This window comes from Papilio polytes, unplaced genomic scaffold, assembly GCF_000836215.1.
Source record: "Papilio polytes unplaced genomic scaffold, Ppol_1.0 DF824024.1, whole genome shotgun sequence".
Classification (NCBI taxonomy): Eukaryota; Metazoa; Arthropoda; class Insecta; order Lepidoptera; family Papilionidae; genus Papilio; species Papilio polytes.
Window position 1 is genome coordinate 217198 of NW_013525180.1, and position 22674 is coordinate 239871.

Consider the following 22674-nt stretch of genomic DNA (forward strand, 5'->3'; position numbering starts at 1 on the left):
CCTAAAATTATAAACATTTACCTTTGACGAAGAAATAGGAAACTTATCTTGACATTCTTTATTTACTTTTTCAATATATTATTATTATCAAAATGTGAGTCATTAAATTCTTGTAGAGGTCGATGAGTCGATAGTGGTTAAAACGACCAAGAAATTTAATATAATCCTTACTTACACGTAATAAGAACTAAAATTACATGACATGTTAAATATAAAATGGCCGTGGACTCTGCGCCAGGTGACGTCACCCCTCTAGAGTCACGTTCACACGATCGATACAATACAAAGGGAAATACCACGCGCAACGCAGCTGCGCATATACCGCATAACGAACTTGCTTGGCTTCATTGTCCTCCATTTTAACGAACGAAATGTTTTATTAAAATGGCGGAACGAATACAGTGGTGGTTATAGATAGATGTTAGTTAATACAACTTATACGTATAAAACCTAGAATAAGAGATAAGTTAAATATTAGAAGCTATAAGTCTGTCCCTAAAAATAAGTACTCACTGCCAGATTCCTAAAATAACCCACTTTAGTCAATTTCCGGGGTTATTCTGGGTTATTTTTGTTCGTGTAATAATGTGCTATAGTAGTTAATAAGACTATAAAGTGTGTATTTACATAGGCATAAATCTACTAGCTTTCGCCTGCGACTCCGTTCGCGTGGAGTTAAAAAAGAAACAAAAGATGCCTATGTGTTCTTCCAGATTGTCTTCTGTATTTGAACCAAATTTCATCGAAATTCGTTCAGTTGTTTAGGCTACAAACTCTAACAAACATCTATGCATCCATCCATCTAAACTTTCGCATTTATAATATTAGTATGATTGTGCGCACTAAGTATGCGCCTACGCAGCTTTGCTGATAACCTACTGACGCGGGTCAGTTATTTAAATCTTTGTCTTACTATATCTTGTTTACTTTGTTGATAAGTTGCAAATAACGCACAAGCTAAAATTCAATAAATCAATTTTCAATCTAGGCAATAAGGAGTATGACGTCAAGCAGCCGGAAGTAGCAAACTTACAACGTGCGTCAGTGTCACGTATTTGAAAGAAGTAACGATTTCAGTAGGTCACAACAGTAAGAACGAAAGATTTGTATCACTACAAAATGATACTGATTTCCAATTTGATGGATATTGTAATGGACTATATCCATCAAATTGGAATAAAAATATTGTTATTACTTACTGCTTTAACTAATGCTCTCATTCTTTTATTTCAAACGCAAGGGCCTAAGTTCTTTTCAAGATGCTTACTGCCCAAAGCGATATTCTCATGTCTTTTTCAGGTAACAGTCATAAATAGTAACTCCAAGCTTTATGTATCAGAACTTCTGTTTTAATTAAGGGAAAGGTAGAGAGTTCAAAAAACGATGTTTGCATTTTTATGTATTTTAATAAATAAAAAAATTGTCAAATCAATCATAACATTTTAATTATTTTACTAAAACATTTATCTCAGGATCCATATAGCAAATTATATTTCTAATTTCAATTTCATAGGTTTTATTTGCTACGTCGTTGCGTGAGACATAATCAGTTTCTGAAACAAAAGAAATATTTACTATTATTGTTCAATAACAATGATAATTATTAATAAATCAAAACAAAATTAAAGTATGTATGTTTATTTCATGGAAGTGTTTATAATTCTATGAAGCTTACTAATGGGATAATCTGAATTCATAAGAATCGTTAACTAATAGATAATAAGGTGATTAGCGTCTGTTACTATGAATATTAAAGATAATTTATGTTATTAAAAAATAAACAATTAGTATATCTAGTAACAATTACTTTAGAAATGTCTTGTTTCTTTTGAGTATTTACAAAGAGCAGGTAAAAAAAAGGGAACCGTTAAATTGCTATTATAAAACGACCTATTCATTTTTGCTAAGCGAGAATCATCTAAAGATATCCCGTTCGTGGTATTCAAAGAAACACCCATTTAATTTAGTTTATGTAAAAACAAGCCATACCTCCTGTGTTAATACGTTTTTAGTTAAAACAAATAGATTAACTTTAAAGAAAAACCGCTCTGAGCTTTACACTAAAAGGTAATAAATCATATGAAAAAACTCATGCTTATAAATGCGATACTTTTGTCAGTATAGTCGTATCTAGGTATATATTTATTTGGAATATCTCGATGGCTCGCGAACATGTGCGCTGTACTGGGTGAAGCACGTGTAGCCGGTGGGGCTGATTTTTTGCATATAAGATGGCAAACGAGCAACTAGCCTCACGAATTCGCAGAAACGGCAAAGCGACAGATGCCCAGACATCCGCAATTGCAGATGCGTTGCCTACCCTAAATCGACGGAGAGTAGACGCACATAAACAGGATATTACCCCTTTTTATGCGTCACCTCCGCCGTCAAATCCACTTTTACTCCCCATCCTTTCATCTTAAGAGGATGGAAAGGAAAAGGGACTAAAACAAGGCCACCAGTGGTTATAACTAGGTGAAGCTGGTGGAGCTGGAATGTATAGTTACTTTGACGGGATGGAATGCGTTGGTGATCTGCAGGCCGAGGCTCCTGGCCAGCACGAGCGGCGCCAGGTCGAGGCTGTAGAGCCGGTACAGCGCGTCTATCGCCAGCTGCGTCGGCACGTTGTGCCGCTGGCGGAGACTCTCGTAGCTTTGTAACCAGCTGTGGTGACCTGACAACAACGAATGAACTAAAAATTAAAGGCCTGTCCCACTGGCTGATAAAGGCTCAGATAGCTTAAAAATTACGCCACTCTCAGATAAGGCAACGAAATCCGATATATCCATCACATATTTTACACGTTGGATTGTTATCGGACAATTTAAAATTTGGGGGGACAGGCCCTAAATGTCTAATGCACGGTTTACTTGAACAGTACAGTTGGACAGTTGCAAGTGCCAGTTGATTGCCAGTCCAGTTATTGAGCGCTACTGACCAACTGTACTGGCTAAGTGTGAACCGCGCATAAATCTAACGAATAGTTACATTTACAAGATCTCTTAAAAGGATATTGTTGCCGAAGGTTAAAGTTGTCAGTGGAGTCCTAAATTAATTTGCTATAACTAGTGAGCAACCCCAGCTTTGCTTTGCCGTGGTAAAATATACATGTTTCATATCTTTTTCAATGCAAATAATAAAATATTTCCTCTTGATAATTCTTAATCGCTTAAACCTATTTTTTTTAACTAGTGGTAATGAATTTTGGTTCTCTCCATGTAATCGGTTTGGTCATGCCACCATATTAGATTATTATAGTTATTATTAGAATACATTTTCGATGTGTTTGTACAAGACAAGACACTTGTACAAACATATCATTATTTTCATTGTATTTGTGTGAAACAGAGATTATTTCTGTTTTGTAAATGCATTGGAATACATACAAATATCCAATCCCGTGTACAAAGCGTCCGCTAACAAATCAGTGAGATCCTTGACGTCGCCGAAGCCGAGGTTGACACCTTGCCCTGCCAGCGGGTGCACGCGGTGCGCTGCGTCGCTGCAAACACAAACATCTATACTAAAATCTTAATAAATTATTCTAATTAAACCCTTAATTCGACGGAGTTTCTTTATAGCAAATGGTTTTTGTTACCAACACACTAAAATCAAAATCTCACGTACTTTTCTCTAAACTAGTTCAGTAATTTTTTTCTTATTTTTTTTTATAATATAAGGTGACAAACGAGCAAGCGGCCACCTGATTCCACCGAAATGGAAAGCGACAATTGCAGATGCGTTGCCTACTCTTAATTGACGGAGGAGGAGACGCACATAAAAAGGAAATTTCCCCTTCCTATGCGTCACCCTCACCGTCAAATCCACTTTTCCTTCCCATTCTTTCCCTCTTAAGAAAAGGGTGGAATGGGGAAGGGACTAGAATTAGGCCTCCGTCATCACACTCATCAGACGAAACGCGGAATTGCTTCCACTTCACGCCTGCTTTCTGTATGGTCGTAGTATTCATCACTGGATATTATCGAATTAGGGTTAAGGTAATTTCATACTTCATACGTCATATTGATATTACAAAACCGTTGATCCGTCCGTTAAGAATCACCGTATATGTAACGGCTAGAGCTAGCACGATATAAGAATTACTACTAATCGAGATCACATGTGGGCGGTCATGGGTAAAATCAGATTTAAGGAATACATTCACAATACTACTCAGTCAGGATAACATCGATCTACAAAGCTCATATCGTTCAAACAATGTCCTCGCCACGATCCCTATTTTCAGAATGATTCAAGTTCTCCAGCAAGTAGCTTGGCGGCGCTTGTGTCCTAATTATTGTTAGGAATAAAATTAGTACCGTGCTATAGAATTGGCGCAACTCTAGATTATCGGCATAAACGTCACGTCCCTAGCTGACAGCTGTCAATGTCACTAGAAGTATGGATAGATTTGGCGCGCAACCTGGGTCTGGACGAGAAGTGTTGCTCTGAGTTTAAAGCCACAGTATCAATTAAATAAGTTGTCTAAAATTATGATTTAAATTCAAATTGATTTCTTCTTCCGATTGCGACATATGTATATAGAAAACTATAATCAAATAATAAATGTATTTATGTAGGGAATTGTTACCCGACTAGTAGAACTCCGGGCGCGATGTACTTGGTGCTGTGTCCGAAGGCGAAGGGGAAGGCGGCGCGTGAGGCGGGCGCGGCGGCGCGCACGCTGGGCGGCAGCTGGCGCTCGGCGCCGTCCGGCAGCCCCGCGCGCCGCAGCACGCCGCCCACCCACGCCGTGCACGCGTCCACCGCGCCGCGCCGCGGGAACTGCCGCCACTGCAACACACTCCACTCCTCGAGAATCCTTGCAACCGTACACGTTCAACATATCGTCGATTCAGTAGAAAACAGCTTTTCAAAGATTTCGAAAAATTAGATTACTAAAAAGAGACCACTGTTAACAATAATAAATTTAAAAACTTTAATGCTTGTCTTGTAAAAACGTACATTTTGAATACTACCATTTTTCTATTTAACCCACGATATCTAATCGCGACTCCGTCCGCGTAGAATTAAAAAAAAAAAGTGAGTAGCTTATGTATTCTTCTATGCCAAATTTCATCGAGATCCATCCAGCCGTTTTGGCTACTAACTCTAACATCCAACCAACTAAGCATCACGTTTATAATATTAGCAAAAAGTACGATACGTGGTCAGGTGGACCATGTATCAAGTAGCAAACGGACTTTAATCGTTCAACGTATTTGTTGTAAGTACAGAGCGTTTCAATTCTTTTGGCTGCTAATCTTACATTGCTGAATGTGCATTGCCCCCGCATCATTATAAAATTGTGTGTGTCCAAGTAGCCGAGATTTTTTAAAAATACAATTATGCTATAAAAAGTAATTTAACCAAGACTATAAATGGTAGTTTTTTTAATCTAACCATAGCATCGTTGAGTGCGTCAACGAATTGTTCATCGGGCAGCTTCAGTAGCTCTTTCGCGTGCGCGTGCGTCGTAGACCAGACGAGCGAGCTGCGCTTAGAGTCCAGCGGCAAGAACGCCACGGGACCAGTCGGCAGGAACCGTTGCCACGCTGTTGTGTTTTCTGTCTCCTGAAATTTGAAAAACATGTTTTGAATATATATTGTAATAAAAATTAATTTATTAACATCCAAGAAAACAGTCAACATGCGAATAATCACAAATACCAAAAAGACAAACATCCGTTGACTGTATAGAGAATTGATCGTAATAATTGGTAATTTTTTTTTTATATCAGAGAGTAAGTAAATATTAATTTTTAGGCTATTATATTGTTATTAATATACTATACCTCAGCCAAATGTAAGGTAGCGACGACCCCCATCTGATCGTAGTTCCACGATAGGTACTGCACGCCCATCGCTTTGCGAACCGCTGAGTTTGCACCGTCCGCGCCGATCTGAAACGAAAACAGGTGCAATGCTATAATTGCAAGATCTTAAGCATTTCGTTATAAGAAACACAATATTTTATGATATTCATATTATTTGTTTGTCCTTTTACCTACTTATCCTTGACCGAAATATTTTAACAGATTCGATTCTTTGTCAAATACGGTAGGTCGAATCATCGACTTTTTCATATTTAATTATTTAAATGAAACATGAAAATAAACGTAAATTGACCTCACTTTTGTATGCGTATTTTTCTTTCAAAAACTTATTGGAACTTTCTAGAATTCTCCGTTTGATCTAATGTTAGGGTTTGGTAAAAAAGACCATACAAAAACAAAGTAAAGCAAAACACAATGCAGCCGGTGATATATTTCTCAGAAAATGTTAGGATGCTGAACTTATAAAAAAACAAACAACAAACGATATACAAATAACAGGTAGGCAGATATAAAGCCAGGTAAATGCTATTGTTTTTAATTCTTCTAACAGTTTGAATAGACAATGGTTGGTATGCGTAGAAATGTGGTAATAGCTTTTCAACAATAGTATTTTTGTTTCATTTATACCAACTTCCTTTAGTAATTCATAACCTGAAATTAGTTCTTGATCACAAGAACACAAGAACTGAAGATAATATCTTTTGCTATGCAGTTTATAAAAAATCAGTTCCTGAGATCAGTTTTGCTTCGAGACTAAGTATTTATTTCATAAGGCACATTAGTCTGTTTTATATTTATATTTGTACTAACGGTTAATACTAAAAGGGTGATTGTTTATTTTGCCCACCTGTATTACAAATGATTAAGGCCATTTTATTTATGTGTTAATCCAAGAACTGCAGAACAAAGTGCTTTGGTTAAACCAAGCTCCTTATGTTTTGCTTTATCTAAAATCAGCTTCGTGTATTTACGTGTACTTGCAATATATTTGTACGTACGTAGCGGGCAGCCGAAACGATATTTTGCAGTGGTAAAGTGCTTCCCGACAATGTTGCTGGCTTGACCGGCACCCGCGATTTCGGTACAGTGTACAAAGTGATTTTCGAGAATTTAAAAACTTATTAAACATTTTTAATTGTAAGAGGCATGGATGTAAAAAGTTGTGTGAACATCGATATTATTTGATTCATTTGCTGATTCTATTCCTAATTGCATATAGAGAAGATATTAAGTTGTGAACGTTAATGCTTAAAATCTATACAGATTTAGTTAATGTAGTTTTGTGATTGTTTAAAAAATATGGCAAAAAGAGTTGACATTTTAATCAATCTTTTATTTACTATTTTAGTAGCTTTTATTTAGTGTTTTATCTATTTTTAAAGATTTTGATTAATAATCAATGTCTATCCATGGCCAATTTTATAGTTTCTAACCAGGTTTGCTTGTTGTAATATTATGACGTATCATTACCAATTTAAAGACTTGAATGTTGGTGATTGATATATAATCATAGATGCTCTAAAACTTTTTTAAATTCCATAAGGTTTTGTGTTATTTCGTCTTCATTTATCAAGTAGATCTCATAAACTCTAAAATCTAGATTAATACGTAGAAATATTACCTGCAGTTTGAAATAGTTTGTTGAAAACGCAAATGTGTTTTATAATAGACTTTTCATCGGAATTCTCATGTGTTTTGTTATTATAAAGATTCCTCTGGTAGATCGCGTTCGGACTATTCCTGTACTGTATGATTGCTAAATAAATTCATTTATGAAATTAGGTTAAACTCTGTAAACTTATAAATTTAATCTCGAGCGATTTATAATCAAAAGACCTTGATGGAAGTAATAATTAAATGGGTTGAGCTGTGAATAAAAATTGTTTATCTTTAAATTTGTTATACAAAGCAGAGGTATTGTGTGAAATTGGTTAAATTTCTACATTTAAATTATAGGAATGATTTTTGAGTCTACAAACTTGACACAGACTCAGTGCTCCAGTTAATTTGTAAAAGTATATATTTCTGGCTTTGGATATCTCTCAGGATTGATAAAGACTAAAGAGAGGACAAACATATGAGCAATGAGTTATTTGTTATTTTTGTTATTTCCATCGAAATTTTCGCCTCTGTTTGAATCACGTCAACTAAATATGACATCTTAATGTATATTGCGAAAGGATTGGAGCATATTTATTTTCTTGCGTTTGTTATTTCGTTAATCTTGATAGTGACTCAGTGGTTTGATATTTGTGAAATAGAATGATTAATGGTTAAAGGGTTCAAGTGCAAGTTATGTTGTGCGATCCGGGTGTCAATGTTTCGCAGGTAAGGATTTCGGAAATAACTCAAAATAAACGCTCTATTAGATATTGCAGCAATAGCTACATAAATGGTCTTTTCCCCTACGCAAGATCGTGACTCCATCGAAGACAGACGTGAAATGGCATAATTTTAATGTTTCATCTAATTCAAACAAAATGTATTGTATTTGATGAGCTCAGAGATTTTCAAATATTTCGATAATGAACAATCAAAGAAATTCTGATCGATGCCACACTTTTAACATTTCTTAAAACAAAACAATGTCGATGTATATCAGTCAAATGAAACCTTGAAATTCTTCATGGAAATGAAGAGCGAAGTAAAAATAAACAATACAATTTATGTCGCAAAATTAAATTTTCCTTTTCTAAATTAACAAGTTACAGAATTAACTGGTGTATCTTTTATCTAGACTTAGCGTAAGTTTTTTAATTTTTTTTAATACATTCGAGTATCGGTCTATTATGTTCGGCGACAAATTTCAGGAATCCGAAGTACACATGCTATTTTCTACGGCAATAACTGGAGTGTGGCGCGCCATGTGACGGCATTGGCATTTGGATCAAGTCAAATTCTACTTTGTCTATGATTTAGTTTGTTTCCTAATTGTTAGATTCTAAAAACGTTGCTTATATACAAATTAATTTTTTAACTAGCTTTCGTCCATGACTTCCTTCGCGTGGGATAAAAAATAAAACTAAGTAGCCTGTGTTCTTCCAGATTATCCTCTATATCTATGCTAAATTTCATCGAAATCCGTTCAGCCGTTTAGGCTACAAACTCTAAAAAACATTCATCCATCCATCCATCTAAACTTTCACATTTATAATATTAGTAAGATTTTCTATCGATGTGAAGAAGTAAAAAAGGATGACAGTATAAGTGAGTTATTTTACCATCGTTTTGAATAAGTCATGTATCTGTGAACTAAACGAAGCGACAAATTATCAAATGAATAACTGAGATGAAATACAGATAAAATCCAATTAGAAGACAAGTGAATTTAAGTAAATATGTATGTATAGTGGGGAGGTATGTTAGGTTGTCTGTTTTAGTATCGTAATTCTTGAGTACTTTCGCATGTGTGGCAGCTTTGTTTTGTAACAAGTCTGCACTGCACTGCTAGCCGAGGGATAAACAAATAGCTGCGAAGGCGAAACACTAATTTGCCGGTATTGAAAATTGGAGCAACAGAGCACGGAACCTCGCTGATTATGTTTACAAGACTACAATGTACCAAATATTTACGTTACAGTTTTGGTGTAGGTAAAACAATCAATTATATAGCATCTAATAAAGATCTAAAACTATAGCTTCAATTGAAGTACTAGGAGAAAACGACTCAGAGCGCGTGCGCATATTATATCTGCATATCTGTAAATTCTTAGCGTGTGTATATCTGTTTTATTTATATATAAAAAATATACGATGTATAAGTATACATATACAAGTACATACTTGGATAGCTGTTAGTATTGGTGCATTTTCATAGTTGTAAAAACAAACTAAACGACAAATAAAAAACGTTGATATTTGTCAACGAAAATCTGTTATGTGCAGTTAATTCTGACTACGAGACTAAATACGGGCAACAACTATGTTAATGATATAGATAATGAGAATTGACATTAAATATATGTAAACTGACATCGCGAGCAAAACTGGGAGCTTTTTACTGACAAATCAGTGGCTATAACTTTTCACTCATTTGAAAATTGTGCGTGGGAGTTTTGGCGCCGAAGTTAACGTGACATTTTTATATTAAACGGTGAATCGATAAATTACAAAGACGTATTTCGCGTAAGAGATGACGAAAAAAAAGTTTAATTTGAAATTGCCGGCGTGAGAGGCGCGTGCGCAGAATCAGTCTACAGTGTAGCGTAGGCGATCTTTATCAACTAGTCTTCATAATACAAGCGATGCCGTCGAAAATTATAAAAAAGAACAGCAAAGGAAAAAAGGTTTAGTTTTTATGATTTATTTAAGTTGTGACAAGATGTGTTTTGTGTGAGTAGGTTTAGTGTTTTTAATAATTTACCAATGAAATAAGGAGAAGAATTCGTTTGATCTATTTGCAAGTTTCTACTACTAGCGTTGTGTTGTTTTAATTTTGAGTTAATAATGCTGTGAAATAAATAACTTAGTCAAATATTTAGACAATCTAGTGTTAAAACTCTTATATTCAGTTTGTTAATGGTAAAAAGAATACTTAAAGTTATAGGAGGAGAAAAATTTTATTCACAGTTCAATTATTTCACGGGACTCAAACCGAAGTTTACTTATGTCTTCATAGGATGTGGACTCTAGAAGTAGTGCCAATGTAGGCAGAGTGGCTTTAGTATTTGATGATTTGACTTTTGAAATACAAACATTACGTTTTTACTATGAAAACAGATAGCATGTAACCTTGATCTAATTACCAAATGATTTTATTCTTAAAAAATAATAGCTAAAATAAAAAGGAATAATGCGAAACTACGTCACAGTTTTGCAATAGTTATTTATGTTTAAATCCCGGTAAAAATCTACTTGTTATCTTTTTCTTGGTCCCTTCTATTCATCTCCCTTGCGTTATCCCACTCTTTAGTATAGACAAGTGTTATAGATATAATAATTTGTAACGTCACATAGTAATGTTTTGCAGTTATACCGCGAGGGTAGCGTGCGATGGCGAGGCGGCATGAGCGAGGTGGCCGAGGACTCGGACGATGGCGACCCGGCCTACATTTCCAGTGACGAATCCGCGCACGGAGTCGACCCCGCCGAGACCTTCCGTGTTAAACCATCCAGAGATATATGGGAATTGGGTAAAATCTGTTTGAAAGCTTATTCAGCTTCAGTACAACTGAGAATGAGTCTAAATTAATATTTACTTATAGAGGACATACTGGACGTTTTACGTCAACTGCCACATACTGAGGAGTTGCTGACAATATTGGAGTCGGGGCACTATGATGACGTAATCAACTTTATAATGGAAACAAATCCAAAATTCAGTATGAAGACTTCGATGCTTTGGGCATGCTGGCTTGGTAGAAGCTCGCTGCTGACAAGGCTACTAAAGCTTGGAGCAGATCCTAACAGCGCAGATGGCTCTGGAAGGTAAATTACAGCCATTTACACTGTGTATAGTAACCCGAATAAGTAATATAAGCTACATATTTAAAATAAAATGTTTTCTTCCAGAACATGTTTACATCTGAGCTGTTTGGTGGCCAACGAGGAATGTGTCAAATTATTACTGGACCACGGAGCGGATCCGAATAAATGGGATTCCCTAAGTGAAAAGAAGGCGACACCGTTGCACTGTGCTGCAAGCGCTAAATGTTTGAAATGTGTCAAAGTAAGCAGTGTTACAACTTTCATTATTTTTACACAGATTACATTGGCGCGGTTTCAAGAAAATCTGCTTAAACCCTTGATCAAAGTGGTGTGTTTTTTTTCTCTAATATTTGCAATGTTATAGGTGTTAATAAATCACGGTGCGGATGTGAATGCGGGCCTGAGCGATCGTTCTCCGTTGCATTACGCGGTGCTGAGCGACGCGCCTGAGGTTGTTGGTGCATTGCTGGAAGCGGGCGCCTGTCCTGACACACCCCAGGTGCGCTACACATTGCTATGACGTCAACTATAAATTGATCGATAGCAGGTAACGAAAGATTTCGTAGAAATAACGCCGGATGCAATTATAAATTAGGTGAACTGTTTCATATGTGGCGTGCATATATTGGTACTTTTTGTTAGAAATATAAATAAATAAAAACCATATCTGTCGCCGAGTTAACGCTCCCTAAGCTGTAGTATTGGCTACACAATTTTTATAGAACCAAATCATGGCACACCGCTTGCCACGTTTCTTTCCACACATAATAAATTAAACTAAAAAGCGATACAGCTAGAATGACGTATATCATAACATTTTAGGTGTTCACGGAGACTCCCCTGCATGTAGCGGCGTCTTTAGGTTCGGATTCGTGTATGAAGCTACTTTTAGACGCGGGCGCTGACGTGAGGGCGGCGCTGGGGCCCGGCAGGACGACGGCCCTACACCTGGCGGCCGTGGACGGACATGCGGAATGTGCGAGGCTGTTGCTAGACCATGGAGCATATATAGACTGTCCCAATTCCAGAGGACAGACGTCGTTGCACCTCGGTAATATACATTTTTGTTTATGATTTGGTACCTTTGAGAGAGTTCTTTCTCTACAGTTAAACATCAATAAGGCATTTGGAATGGATTGACTCCATCAATTCTAAGTTGGTACCATTTTTTGGTTGTATATTACCTGATCCTGGGGTTTAGTTCAAGCATAAACCAGTTTAACATTGGCGTATATTATTTACCAATTGTCATGTATTCCAGCTACTCTAGCGCAATCCATAGAGGTGGTGGAACTGCTGGTTGGCAGACGAGCAGATGTGAAGGCGAGGGACATAGATGGTCGTACACCGTTACACGGGTCAATTGTGCGAGGTGCGCGTGCTTGTGACGTGGCTCGGCTACTTCTCTCCGTGGGGGCGGATCCCAACGCACCGGATAATTTTGGATACACCCCCCTACATATTGCCGCGTTGAACGAGTTCTCTGCGTGCGTTTTGTTATTATTAGGTAAGAAGAGTTTCATATCTTTCATGTTCATATTTGACGCATATGATGGTAACAACATGGCGAACACTGTTTTACTTTGTTTAGACTAACTAATTTCACATTTATCGATTACTGCGTAGCTGGCAACTGTGTTTATTGATCTTACGATCTTAAATCGCTCATTTAATAACATCGCATCACATGCAAGTGCGCGGTTTGTTCCTAAAAGAGGAACACTACTTGATTTCAATATAAGCATTCGTCATTTCTATTTAGAACTAGGGTTTTATATGCCGGGTATATTTATAATAGTCAGAGAATAAAGAAATAATAACATTTGTAACTTTATTACGAATTATTTTATGCTGCTCTATTGCTTTTAAACTGATCATTAAGGGTGTGGTATAATTTTATTGATACTCTTCCCTAGAGTAGAAAGATGTGCATTCCAATCTTAGAATAACTGATCTTTGTCATAGATTACGGTGGAGACGTGACTCTACGTACAAATGGGGGAGTGTCAGCGCTATCATTCATAGTACGGAGGGTACCAGACGTGGTGCCTAGATACCTGAGGAAGTTTGATGACGCGGTACACGTCAGCGAGCATGAGCTGGGCGATGTTGACTGCGAATTTACTATTGACTTCAGGCCATTAGTGCCGTGTTTATCGCGAGGGGAAGCTGAACTACTACTGGCTTTCATAGAGGCAAGTAGCTTACAATTATTTATTACTTTATCGTCCGAAAACTATCGTTATGTTGGCAACCAGAGGTTGACAATTAAGAGCTTGGATTTAGCGAATTATGAGAAGATTTCAAGGCCTGAACATTTTCGGTTTACAACAAATGATTGATCACGTGACAATTACTAGTTTTTCCTAAGCAGCAACTGTCTGAGCTTATTCTGTTGAAAATAAAAGCACTTTAGAAAATTTCTGGCTGTTATATTTAATACTTTAGTTTCTGAAAAAAAAAACGCAAAAGTGGTTTTTCAATAAAGCAAAAGCTAAACAATCTTTTAAGTCTATTTATAGTCAGGAAATGGTATTTATTTCAGGTCGGTCATAAAGACGTTCTCAAACACCCGGTCGCGGAGACATTTCTGTTTTTAAAATGGCGACGAATAAGAAAATTCTTCGTATTGAGTTTTGTGTACCACGCGCTGTTTATAACACTCTACAGCATCTACATATTACGTGAGTAATCTCAGTTTAAAGTCGGAGCATGCTGTGGCTATTGTGTATTCACGAAAATAGAAGTCGGCGAAACTGAGAATAAACCAAACAAATCATGCTAATTTGCTTCGTTGGCTGGCATATCAGATGGGATGTATAATTCATATTTTAGAAAATATTTTGTTTTATGCAAAACAAAATGATTAAATGAAGAGTACGTAGTATTATTAGATAGACAGCTAAACCTTACATCTATATTTCTTGAGTATTATTTAAATTAAACTGAAATAGACAACAATAACAAATACAATGCCAGTTTATCTTTCAGAAATATTTCTCTGTGAAGACGTGACGTGTGCCGTGCCATCATATCTACGCCCTGTGCAATACCTGATCCTACTTCTAAATCTATGCTTCATGTGCAAAGAGCTGTTCCAAGCTTGTCTTGATTATTCCGCGTATATTCGACAATGGGAGAATTGGTTGCAAATATTAATTATCATAGGAGTATTCCTGTGTACGGTAAGAAAACTAAATGTCGAAAATGTTCCGAAGTTTCCGATATTGAGATGGAAACATTCAAGTTATATTATATTGATATTTAAGGTGCCGACTTGGTACATGGAAGATGGGGTGGCAAAGAGCACATCTAATTGGCAACACGATGTCGCTGCTATAACTATATTCTTCTGTTGGCTGGAGCTGATGATGATCATAGGACGTTTCCCTACATTCGGATTATATGTGCAAATGTTTACTACAGGTAGTATTGTACTTCTAAATGTTATGCTGAGAAAATTAAAAACAGCACATCAGTCGAGTTTTAATGAGATTTTATTTCGTTTGGATCGGTAGGCCGCTTGGTTAATGAGAGTCACCCGAAAAACTCTATGTAAAATTGAATGGTAACAACTTCGAGTATCAAAAGTGCCTTTACACCTATGTTCGCTTCAGCGAAGGTACAGCTCCGACCCCAGATTTAACATTCGTTATCTTTTGTTCACAGTAACGGTGAATTTCGCAACATTTCTCCTTGCATACAGTTGCCTGTTAATAGCATTCGGTCTGGCGTTCAGCGTGCTCTTTAGTAACTACCCTGCGTTCCATCTACCGGCTGGTCTGGTGAAGACCGTTATGATGATGTCAGGAGAACTGGAGTATGAGGATATATTCTACAGCAACGGCACGGATTCGCAGATACATTATCCGTTCACTGCGCATGGAATGTTCTTGATATTTGTTGTACTAGTCACTGTTATATTGACCAACTTACTTGTTGGTTTGGCTGTTAGTGATATACAGGTAATATTAAGTATTTTCTTATGTTTGTAGTAGTATGTTTAAGAGTAATTGTCTTTCCTATAAGCTATGGTTAGGTCAGTTTTAAAACACCAGAAATTGACTTAAATTAGTAGCCAATATTTGTGGATGTGAATATATTCATCAAACTGTTTCTAGTAGAAGATATAGTTACCTTAGTAATTGCTTAGAATAAAATGTAAGGTTCAGAACATCGGCGTCGTTCTTTAGTTTATATCTAAAATTCAATATAAATAATATCCAGAACACATATCATAGATTTATGGATTCCGAATCTTTGATCAGCGCATTAACTAATCTCGGTCCGACAATTTCGATAGCCTAAGTGTTTTAATAATTTTTATATACTAAAATCTATGTTTACTTATCAGGCATTACAAGAAAGCGCCGGCCTGGATAGATTAGTGCGTCAAACTCAATTAGTGGCACATCTGGAGAGTATGCTGTTCAGTCCATTGCTGACGTGTGCGCCTAGACAACTATTGGCTGTGTTGCGATGGGGGGCGTTGTTGACTGCAACCCATATACGAACATTGAACATACGACCCAATGACCCGAGGGAAAACAGGGTAGGTTACCCACAAACAATACTAGATACTACGAAACGATTTGCGTTTGCACTGTTAAAAACATTTATATCTCATACCGACTTCAAAACAGATTGATATCGCTTTTACTTTGATTGAAATAAATGTTTCAGATTGTTGGACAAATGTTAAAAAATCTGTGTGGAAATAACTGAAAAACCTTTTTTTTTAATTCTAACATCTAATGTTATATTTTTTTCGATAGAATATTTTATGGTGTCGTTATCAATTATAATATCTTGAGACTTGATCAGACTAAATTCTCGTAAAAATTACATTTACTTTCTGTCCAGATACCAAAGGAACTAATATCATCCATTTACAAAATGGTAGCCAGTCGACACAGTACAAAAAAGAGTATAAGAAGAAATAATAACTACGAATGTCGCATACGGAGATGTAAAGAAGACGATGACGTAGAAAGACAAGTGGTAAAGAGAAAAAGCAATCTGTACGATCAGTTTTCATTAGAGAACCAACAAGTTGAGCGAAGGAAGAAGACTTCATCGTCCGTGGAAAGGAACAGACCAATGTCTTTCACAATTAATGCAATACAAGAAATATGTATGGTAGATATTAAGACGCAATTAGCAGATTTGACAAAGAAAATTAATAAGTTAGTGGAAAGTACAGAATCACGTCTAGCGATCATAGAAAATAAACTAGATAACAGATAAAGTTTAAAAAAAATAAATTTCAGAAACAACAGGAAATTATTCTTATTTATAGCAATGTAAATATACTGTAGTACAATTAGTAGTTAAAATATATACAGTGTGTTTTAAACTTTGTTATTTTATTTATTGGCGCCTTAAATCTATACTTCTATATTTCTACTTCTATACTATTTAATAAAATAAAGCGTAAACACACAATTGTTTGTTGCCTTAGATGTCAGCAATTACAGCATTTTTTTTGAATATAACTTTTTTTTAAATAAAAAGCCCTACACTTATGTTACGCTTTAGGCTATATATTTTCACGCCATTAAACTCAGGGGGTAAATATTTTTAATAAAAACACTAATGTGGGAAAGAGACCATAAGTTGCTGCAAACATCAAGGAAGCAAGGTTGCTATGGTTTGTCATTGTCATGTCATTTTGTCATTTGCAATTGATAATTTGACACATGTAAACAATAAAATAAAATATTCATAATTTTATGTGGATGAAGTTGCATGGGAACAGCTAGTAGCATCTAAAGTTCTATCCAACCCTAAAAAAAAGTTTCCAACATTTCCAAGATATCCAGAACTTTTATGTTGTTAACATTTTGTATGAATGATCAAAACAAGATCCTTATTTAAAATTAGTATACATAAATGTAGTCAAATATTTTCATTTACTACCCTTTCTTATTGTGTAATGTCATTGAACAATCAAAATGTAATGTTAAAAACATGTTATACACAGATAGGTGACAGTTTACAGCGCGAGATTCTGAGTAGAACACAAAATTAATTCTTTGTACTTACCAATAACTGGCACTTGTAGGTATCTCCATTACTCATTTTAACTATACTCTCTGAAGTCTGACTATTAGGTTGTGGTAGTTCATAACCAGTTATTTTAGCTCCATATACTATGTCCACATTCTTCACAGCAGAGCTCTTCAATTCCTTATCAATAGCGTGCAGCAAAACGTCATTTTCAACAATGTATGCAACATCATCATCAAGTATGTCTGAACTACTGAATGATATTAATGCATCTGAACATGCATCCCAAACCTGGAAAATAAAACAGGTAAAGTCTTATAGCAAAACGTTAAATATTAAGAATTATTTATCTATCTATCTATCCTTTATGTTAATGGTGTTTCCTTAGAGATTTCGCCAATGTCAAGTATATAAGATTTATTTATATTTTAAGATAACAAACTACATATTACAATTATGGGACAGTCTCAATGGAATGAAAAGAAAATCTGAGTAATTTCTCTGCGACTGTAGACTTATTAATCCAGATTAAATAAGTCAAGTTGTGTACATGTGTACAAACATCCATATGTCCACCTCTCTTGTCAGAGGCCAAGACACACACTTAGAGTTGCTGTGCCAGAGCAGTAAGAAATTTAGAGATAAAAATAACACTTACAAAATGAGTTACATACAAGGTTACAAATGATGAGAAAATTCTGTACCTGCATGTATCTGACCGGTTGAAGCCGCATTTTTTCTACATGCTCCCAAACTTGCAGTGACTTCATTAACGATTTCGTATTCTGATTTAATGCCACTACTCGGTTACTATACTCTTGTTTCATGGCAAATGTTTGGCTAGGGCTGCCCTCAAGCAATAATACTTTTAAGTTTGAAAGTAAAGCCCTTTTACCTGTAATACATGTAAGCCCATATTATTATCGAAATATCTATAGAACGATAAATATTATGACATTAGTTGATATTTATACGAACCCATTGCACATGCTAGAGTACATCCAACCATACCACCGCCAGCAATTATAACATCATAGCTTTCTTTTATATTTGCGTTTTGTGATGAACTTAATTTTCGTAACGAAATTATTGATCGCATATTAGTTTTTAACATGGTAGTTGTCGGATAAAACCAACAATTAACAAAAGCTTTGCGATTCCGCAACATTTTTGTGAAAATATATATATAGTTTTTGCCTAAGTTGGATTGGTATGTTCACATACTTCTTAAGATGTACGATTATTTATCCAATGAGCAAATTGCTTAAAGTTTTAAAAGAATCGAAGTTAAGAAGAAGAATTCAATTTTATATTTTTGTTTTTATTTTATATTTCTTACAACTGTCAAATGACATAGTATTCTGACATTGACAATCGTTACTTGTCAGTCATTGTCATTCAATTTGCCATCTTACTGCAACATGGTAACACGGGTTTGACTTGTTTTTTCTTGTGGATTTAATTTAATTTAATAAGATATTGTATTATAAGAGCAAATTATGAGAAATGTGTATATATAACATTCATCCCTTATACTGAATTCCACACACCCTATAATTTATAATTTTTGTGCGTAATGAAGTAACCGTGGAAACCATTCGACCAACATAAAAAGTTAATGTATAGTTAAGGATTACGTGTAAGAAAAATCTAATTCATAGTAGAATGTTGCTGTTTAGTCATGAGTAGTGTTTTTACGAACTCTTGCGTTAAAGTTCCAAGAGATCCTATTAGCAAAATGCCAAAAACAGCATACGAAAGAAACAGTAAGACTTTAGTAGATTCGCATTGTATTGATTCGCCAACCAGCACAACAACTTTCCCTGCCGATGCTTATGATAAAAAAGTAAAGGACTTTTATCAGAGTATACCTGACTACAATGATATTAATCATTTACCTTCATCAGAATTTTATTCAACTTTAAAAAAATTAAGAGAAAAGAAGAGAGCTGTTTTAGGACTCCCTGTAGAATATAGTGATGAATACTTACATAGCCACGGAAATAATTCAGTTTTTAATAAACAAACTAGCAATTGTTCTATCGATGGATGTGATATTAAAAAATGTCACAAGATTAAAAATCCCAAAACCAATAATATAGCAAGGAGAAAAACATCAATAGAGAAAAGAGATTTGGAGGAGCTGAATTTGCACTTAGCAAACGAAAATGTTAATGACAAGATTCCTGGAAGTTGCTTAAAAGTGAATCAAAATAAGAGCAATGATATAAACAATAAAGATCGTGGTAAAAGTAAATCAAGAAATCATTCTGCGTGTTCCATTTCATGGCATGATGACAAAGTTGGACGTGACAAATGTGAAATAGACAAAAAGTTTAATAAGTTTTTTCAATTAAAAGAAGTAGATGGTTATCAAAGAGATGAGTTTAGAACACAAAGTATGCCCTCAAGTCCCCTACGTAGTAAATCTTTTAGATCGTCAAGTCGCAACAGAAAAAGCTTAACTATTCCGAAACCTTTTAAAATGACCCTTAGGTAACTTATTCTTTTTAAACGTACATAAACCCTAGTCCCAAGTTATTCTTATTTGTAACGGATGATTTTTAATTTCACAGGGATGATGATGAACGGGTTGTAAGCGGACTTCGTACACTACAGAAATCGTTTTCAGACGATATGTTGGACCAAAAACGAGAAAGGAAGCAATTTCGAGCCCGGCCCGTACCTATAGAATCACGAATTCCTCTCTACGACAAGATTCTCGAAGACCAGGCTATGAGGTTTTCAATGAAAACAAACATTGTATGCTTCTTTTGTTTTTTTTTTAAAGTGCCGGTCGGGATTTCATTATTTGCAGCAACAGTAGCTAACTAGATTCAAGTATTTTGCACTAGAATGAGATAATTTGTACTTCTTAGTTGCATAATCTGTTGGGGAAAAACTGAAATTTCTATTAGGTCATACTAATATTCGTGCATGATAACATCCTAGCACTCTAAGGGTAATGCTATTTGAAACCGATATATCTATTTTTTCTAAAAAGTAAATTGAATTATATAACTTGCTGGTAATAAAATAATTACCATGGATGGAAAATTATCAGTTTTTACGTAAATTTAATACATTTATTATGCATTATTTAACAGGATACGAGATAAAAATGATATTTACATTATGTATATCAAAGTTCGGATGTGGCAGAATATGTAGGTATGATATATTGTGGTTGCGACTTTTATTTGAAGACGATTTAAGTAAATGTACCACTACAGTGATTTTAAAACGCTATCTCGAGGGATTTTACTTTGCTAGCTTTGCTTTAATAACCCTTAACCTGGGTATATCCAATGCTCATATTAATAATTTCTGAGCACTGTTTATAATTTATAATGATTTTTTTTATTTAGGCGTGCTATAACAAAAATAAACAGCGAAGCCGAACTTCGGGCTCAGATGAAACCGTTTAGTTTCACCAGAAGAGAAGAAAACGGGATGGCAGGAGTGTGTGAAAGAGCAATACATGTTCTACCAAAACCTAAAAAGAAGAAGCGTTTCAAAGCTCGACCAATTCCGAAGAATCTTTTCTCTAATTATTTCTACGATAAGAAGAAGCAGGATGATTTTTTCAGGTCAAATAACAGTTTTCTGTTCTTGGATTTAGCTATTACGTAGTAGGAGGCAAATTGCCTCAGGAAATCATCCATGATGTGGTCAAGGATACGGTAGTGTACTAACGGTCGGAGACCATACTTTTTGTTGAGTAATGGGAAATCCTACCTAGCTAGGCAAGGCATATCTAGCGGAAGATGACCACAGGCTAAAGATAACTATAGGGAAACGATGTGTTCAATGTCATCATACTTTCCTTATAATTCTACTTTGGGTTTATGATTTTAGACTGCTTATAAAAGCGGCAGTGCATATGTTTTGTTTCATGTCTAATGTTTATTAATAACTTGTTATATTAGATCAATGAATCGTCGTATCAGAGCAGAAGAAATGTTACAAAACGCCAACTACCCGGGCAGCATGGCGAACCGCGACCGCAGTCGTCTATCCACGCCGGCAGCGCACAGTGATCTGCCAGTAGACCCTTCGCCAGCCGCGCCCTCCACATTATCCTCGGACAGAGGCAGATGCTCCAGTCCATCTAAAGGATGTAAATCGTCCAAAGATGACTTTATAACGACCAGCCCACAACCATTTCGTTTCAAGACAGCTAATAGGGCGAATCAAAGGGTATACCCAGATTTATTTATCAAACATGTAGCAACGATTCAAAATGAGGTTGCAAACTTCACAGTAATAATTTTACCGTTTCAGATGTTAGATATAGCTCAAAAAGTGTACCAACCTGGGAAAAACACTGATAGTATCAGTGATTGTATCGCGAAACCTCGCGCGTACTCTGCATTGGAACTGAAAGGGGCAGCGGCTGGACGGTCTAACCTGGCAGCTCTGTTGCGAGCTGAGTCCGTGCAGAGGAGGTTCGAAATGGAAGCGGCTTCCAGTCTAGCTGAGCAACGAAGACGAATTGAATTACGGCAAAGAGATCGCCAGTTACGATCTAAACCAGCTTGGCATCTCGTGAAAAACAAGTAAGAATTTTAATGTAACCCCTAATAATGTTTTGACAAGCATAGATGTGAATTGAAGGTTGATGCAAATGTTGTCTTTCAGTCACGAAGAAGACATAGCAATGCGACTACAAACGCGGCGAGATGAAGAGAGAATGCGTCGCGAAGAATTTTTGCATGAAATGGAATTAATGTACGGTCGAGTGCAACAGCAACCGCTTCTCTTCGAGAGGTACTACGCCCCACGATCGTATTCCCCCTGTAACATTCGCTTGTCGCCGAGGAAAAGCTCAGGCAAGAAACGGGGACGAAGAAACCGTTCCTACCAAATGACGCTGAGTGATGGTTTTGACAGCGATGTGCAAAAATGTATGGACAAAATTGAAAACGATGATAAAGTTTTTGGGAATTCAGATGACTTGCTTGGCAGCATTGATAGAAGCTGCTAATAACAGTTGATGTACTTCATGTACTTCACCTTTAACTTCATGTTGTAATATAATTTTATCTTGTAGTGTAACAGCAAAGATATCAGTCCACTGGTGGATAAATTGTAGTTATTAACGTTTGTTGCACTATACCAGAGATTGACTAGGATACTAAATAAACTTCTACAAGAATATTTACAGTGTTACTATCTTCTTGAATCCTCAATTACGAAATCGGGAAGAACAGGTGCTTGAGAAAAAATATAAAGATATTTTCGTTTTTAAATACATTTATATATGTGTGCGTTATTAAATATAACCATATACATTACAAATATACAATTCAAAAAGTGAACTCATATTGAAATTTTACTCAAACAAATAATTATACAATTCGCGCTCGATCTTGATAATCACAAAATTGTATTTATTGAT

The 22674-nt window shown here is 35.8% G+C and overlaps 3 protein-coding genes across 5 annotated transcripts; 2 read left to right on the top strand and 1 right to left on the bottom strand.

Moving 5' to 3' along the window:
* Positions 1–1445: 1445 nt before the first annotated feature.
* LOC106101172 (ubiquinone biosynthesis monooxygenase COQ6, mitochondrial) lies at positions 1446–18620 on the bottom strand. The gene is made up of 9 exons (XM_013280314.1): positions 18252–18620; positions 17978–18168; positions 17310–17564; positions 5796–5903; positions 5404–5574; positions 4592–4794; positions 3387–3502; positions 2508–2674; positions 1446–1553 (listed from the first exon to the last, which is right to left on the bottom strand). The coding sequence occupies exons 1-9, from the start codon at positions 18439–18441 to the stop codon at positions 1524–1526; spliced, it is 1431 nt and encodes a 476-aa protein (XP_013135768.1). The 5' UTR covers positions 18442–18620; the 3' UTR covers positions 1446–1523.
* LOC106101171 (transient receptor potential channel pyrexia) lies at positions 7845–16560 on the top strand. Of its 2 annotated transcripts, none has more exons than XM_013280313.1 (14): positions 7845–8165; positions 10807–10969; positions 11042–11264; positions 11349–11505; positions 11629–11763; positions 12087–12315; positions 12526–12771; positions 13230–13459; positions 13810–13948; positions 14256–14449; positions 14534–14690; positions 14934–15229; positions 15619–15816; positions 16128–16560. In XM_013280313.1, exons 1-14 carry the CDS (start codon positions 8133–8135, stop codon positions 16509–16511), a joined length of 2784 nt encoding a protein of 927 aa, XP_013135767.1. In that variant the 5' UTR covers positions 7845–8132; the 3' UTR covers positions 16512–16560. The 2 variants fall into 2 exon arrangements, with proteins under 2 accessions (XP_013135767.1, XP_013135766.1); XM_013280312.1 differs by lacking the exon at positions 7845–8165 and adding an exon at positions 9756–10123.
* Positions 18621–18708: 88 nt separating the features above from the next.
* LOC106101060 (protein FAM161A) lies at positions 18709–22433 on the top strand. Of its 2 annotated transcripts, none has more exons than XM_013280153.1 (6): positions 18709–19769; positions 19850–20014; positions 20642–20863; positions 21203–21473; positions 21558–21832; positions 21915–22433. In XM_013280153.1, the coding sequence occupies exons 1-6, from the start codon at positions 18955–18957 to the stop codon at positions 22258–22260; spliced, it is 2094 nt and encodes a 697-aa protein (XP_013135607.1). In that variant the 5' UTR covers positions 18709–18954; the 3' UTR covers positions 22261–22433. The 2 variants fall into 2 exon arrangements, with proteins under 2 accessions (XP_013135607.1, XP_013135608.1); XM_013280154.1 differs by lacking the exon at positions 18709–19769 and adding an exon at positions 20381–20444 and having other exon boundaries at positions 19944–20036.
* Positions 22434–22674: the final 241 nt, after the last annotated feature.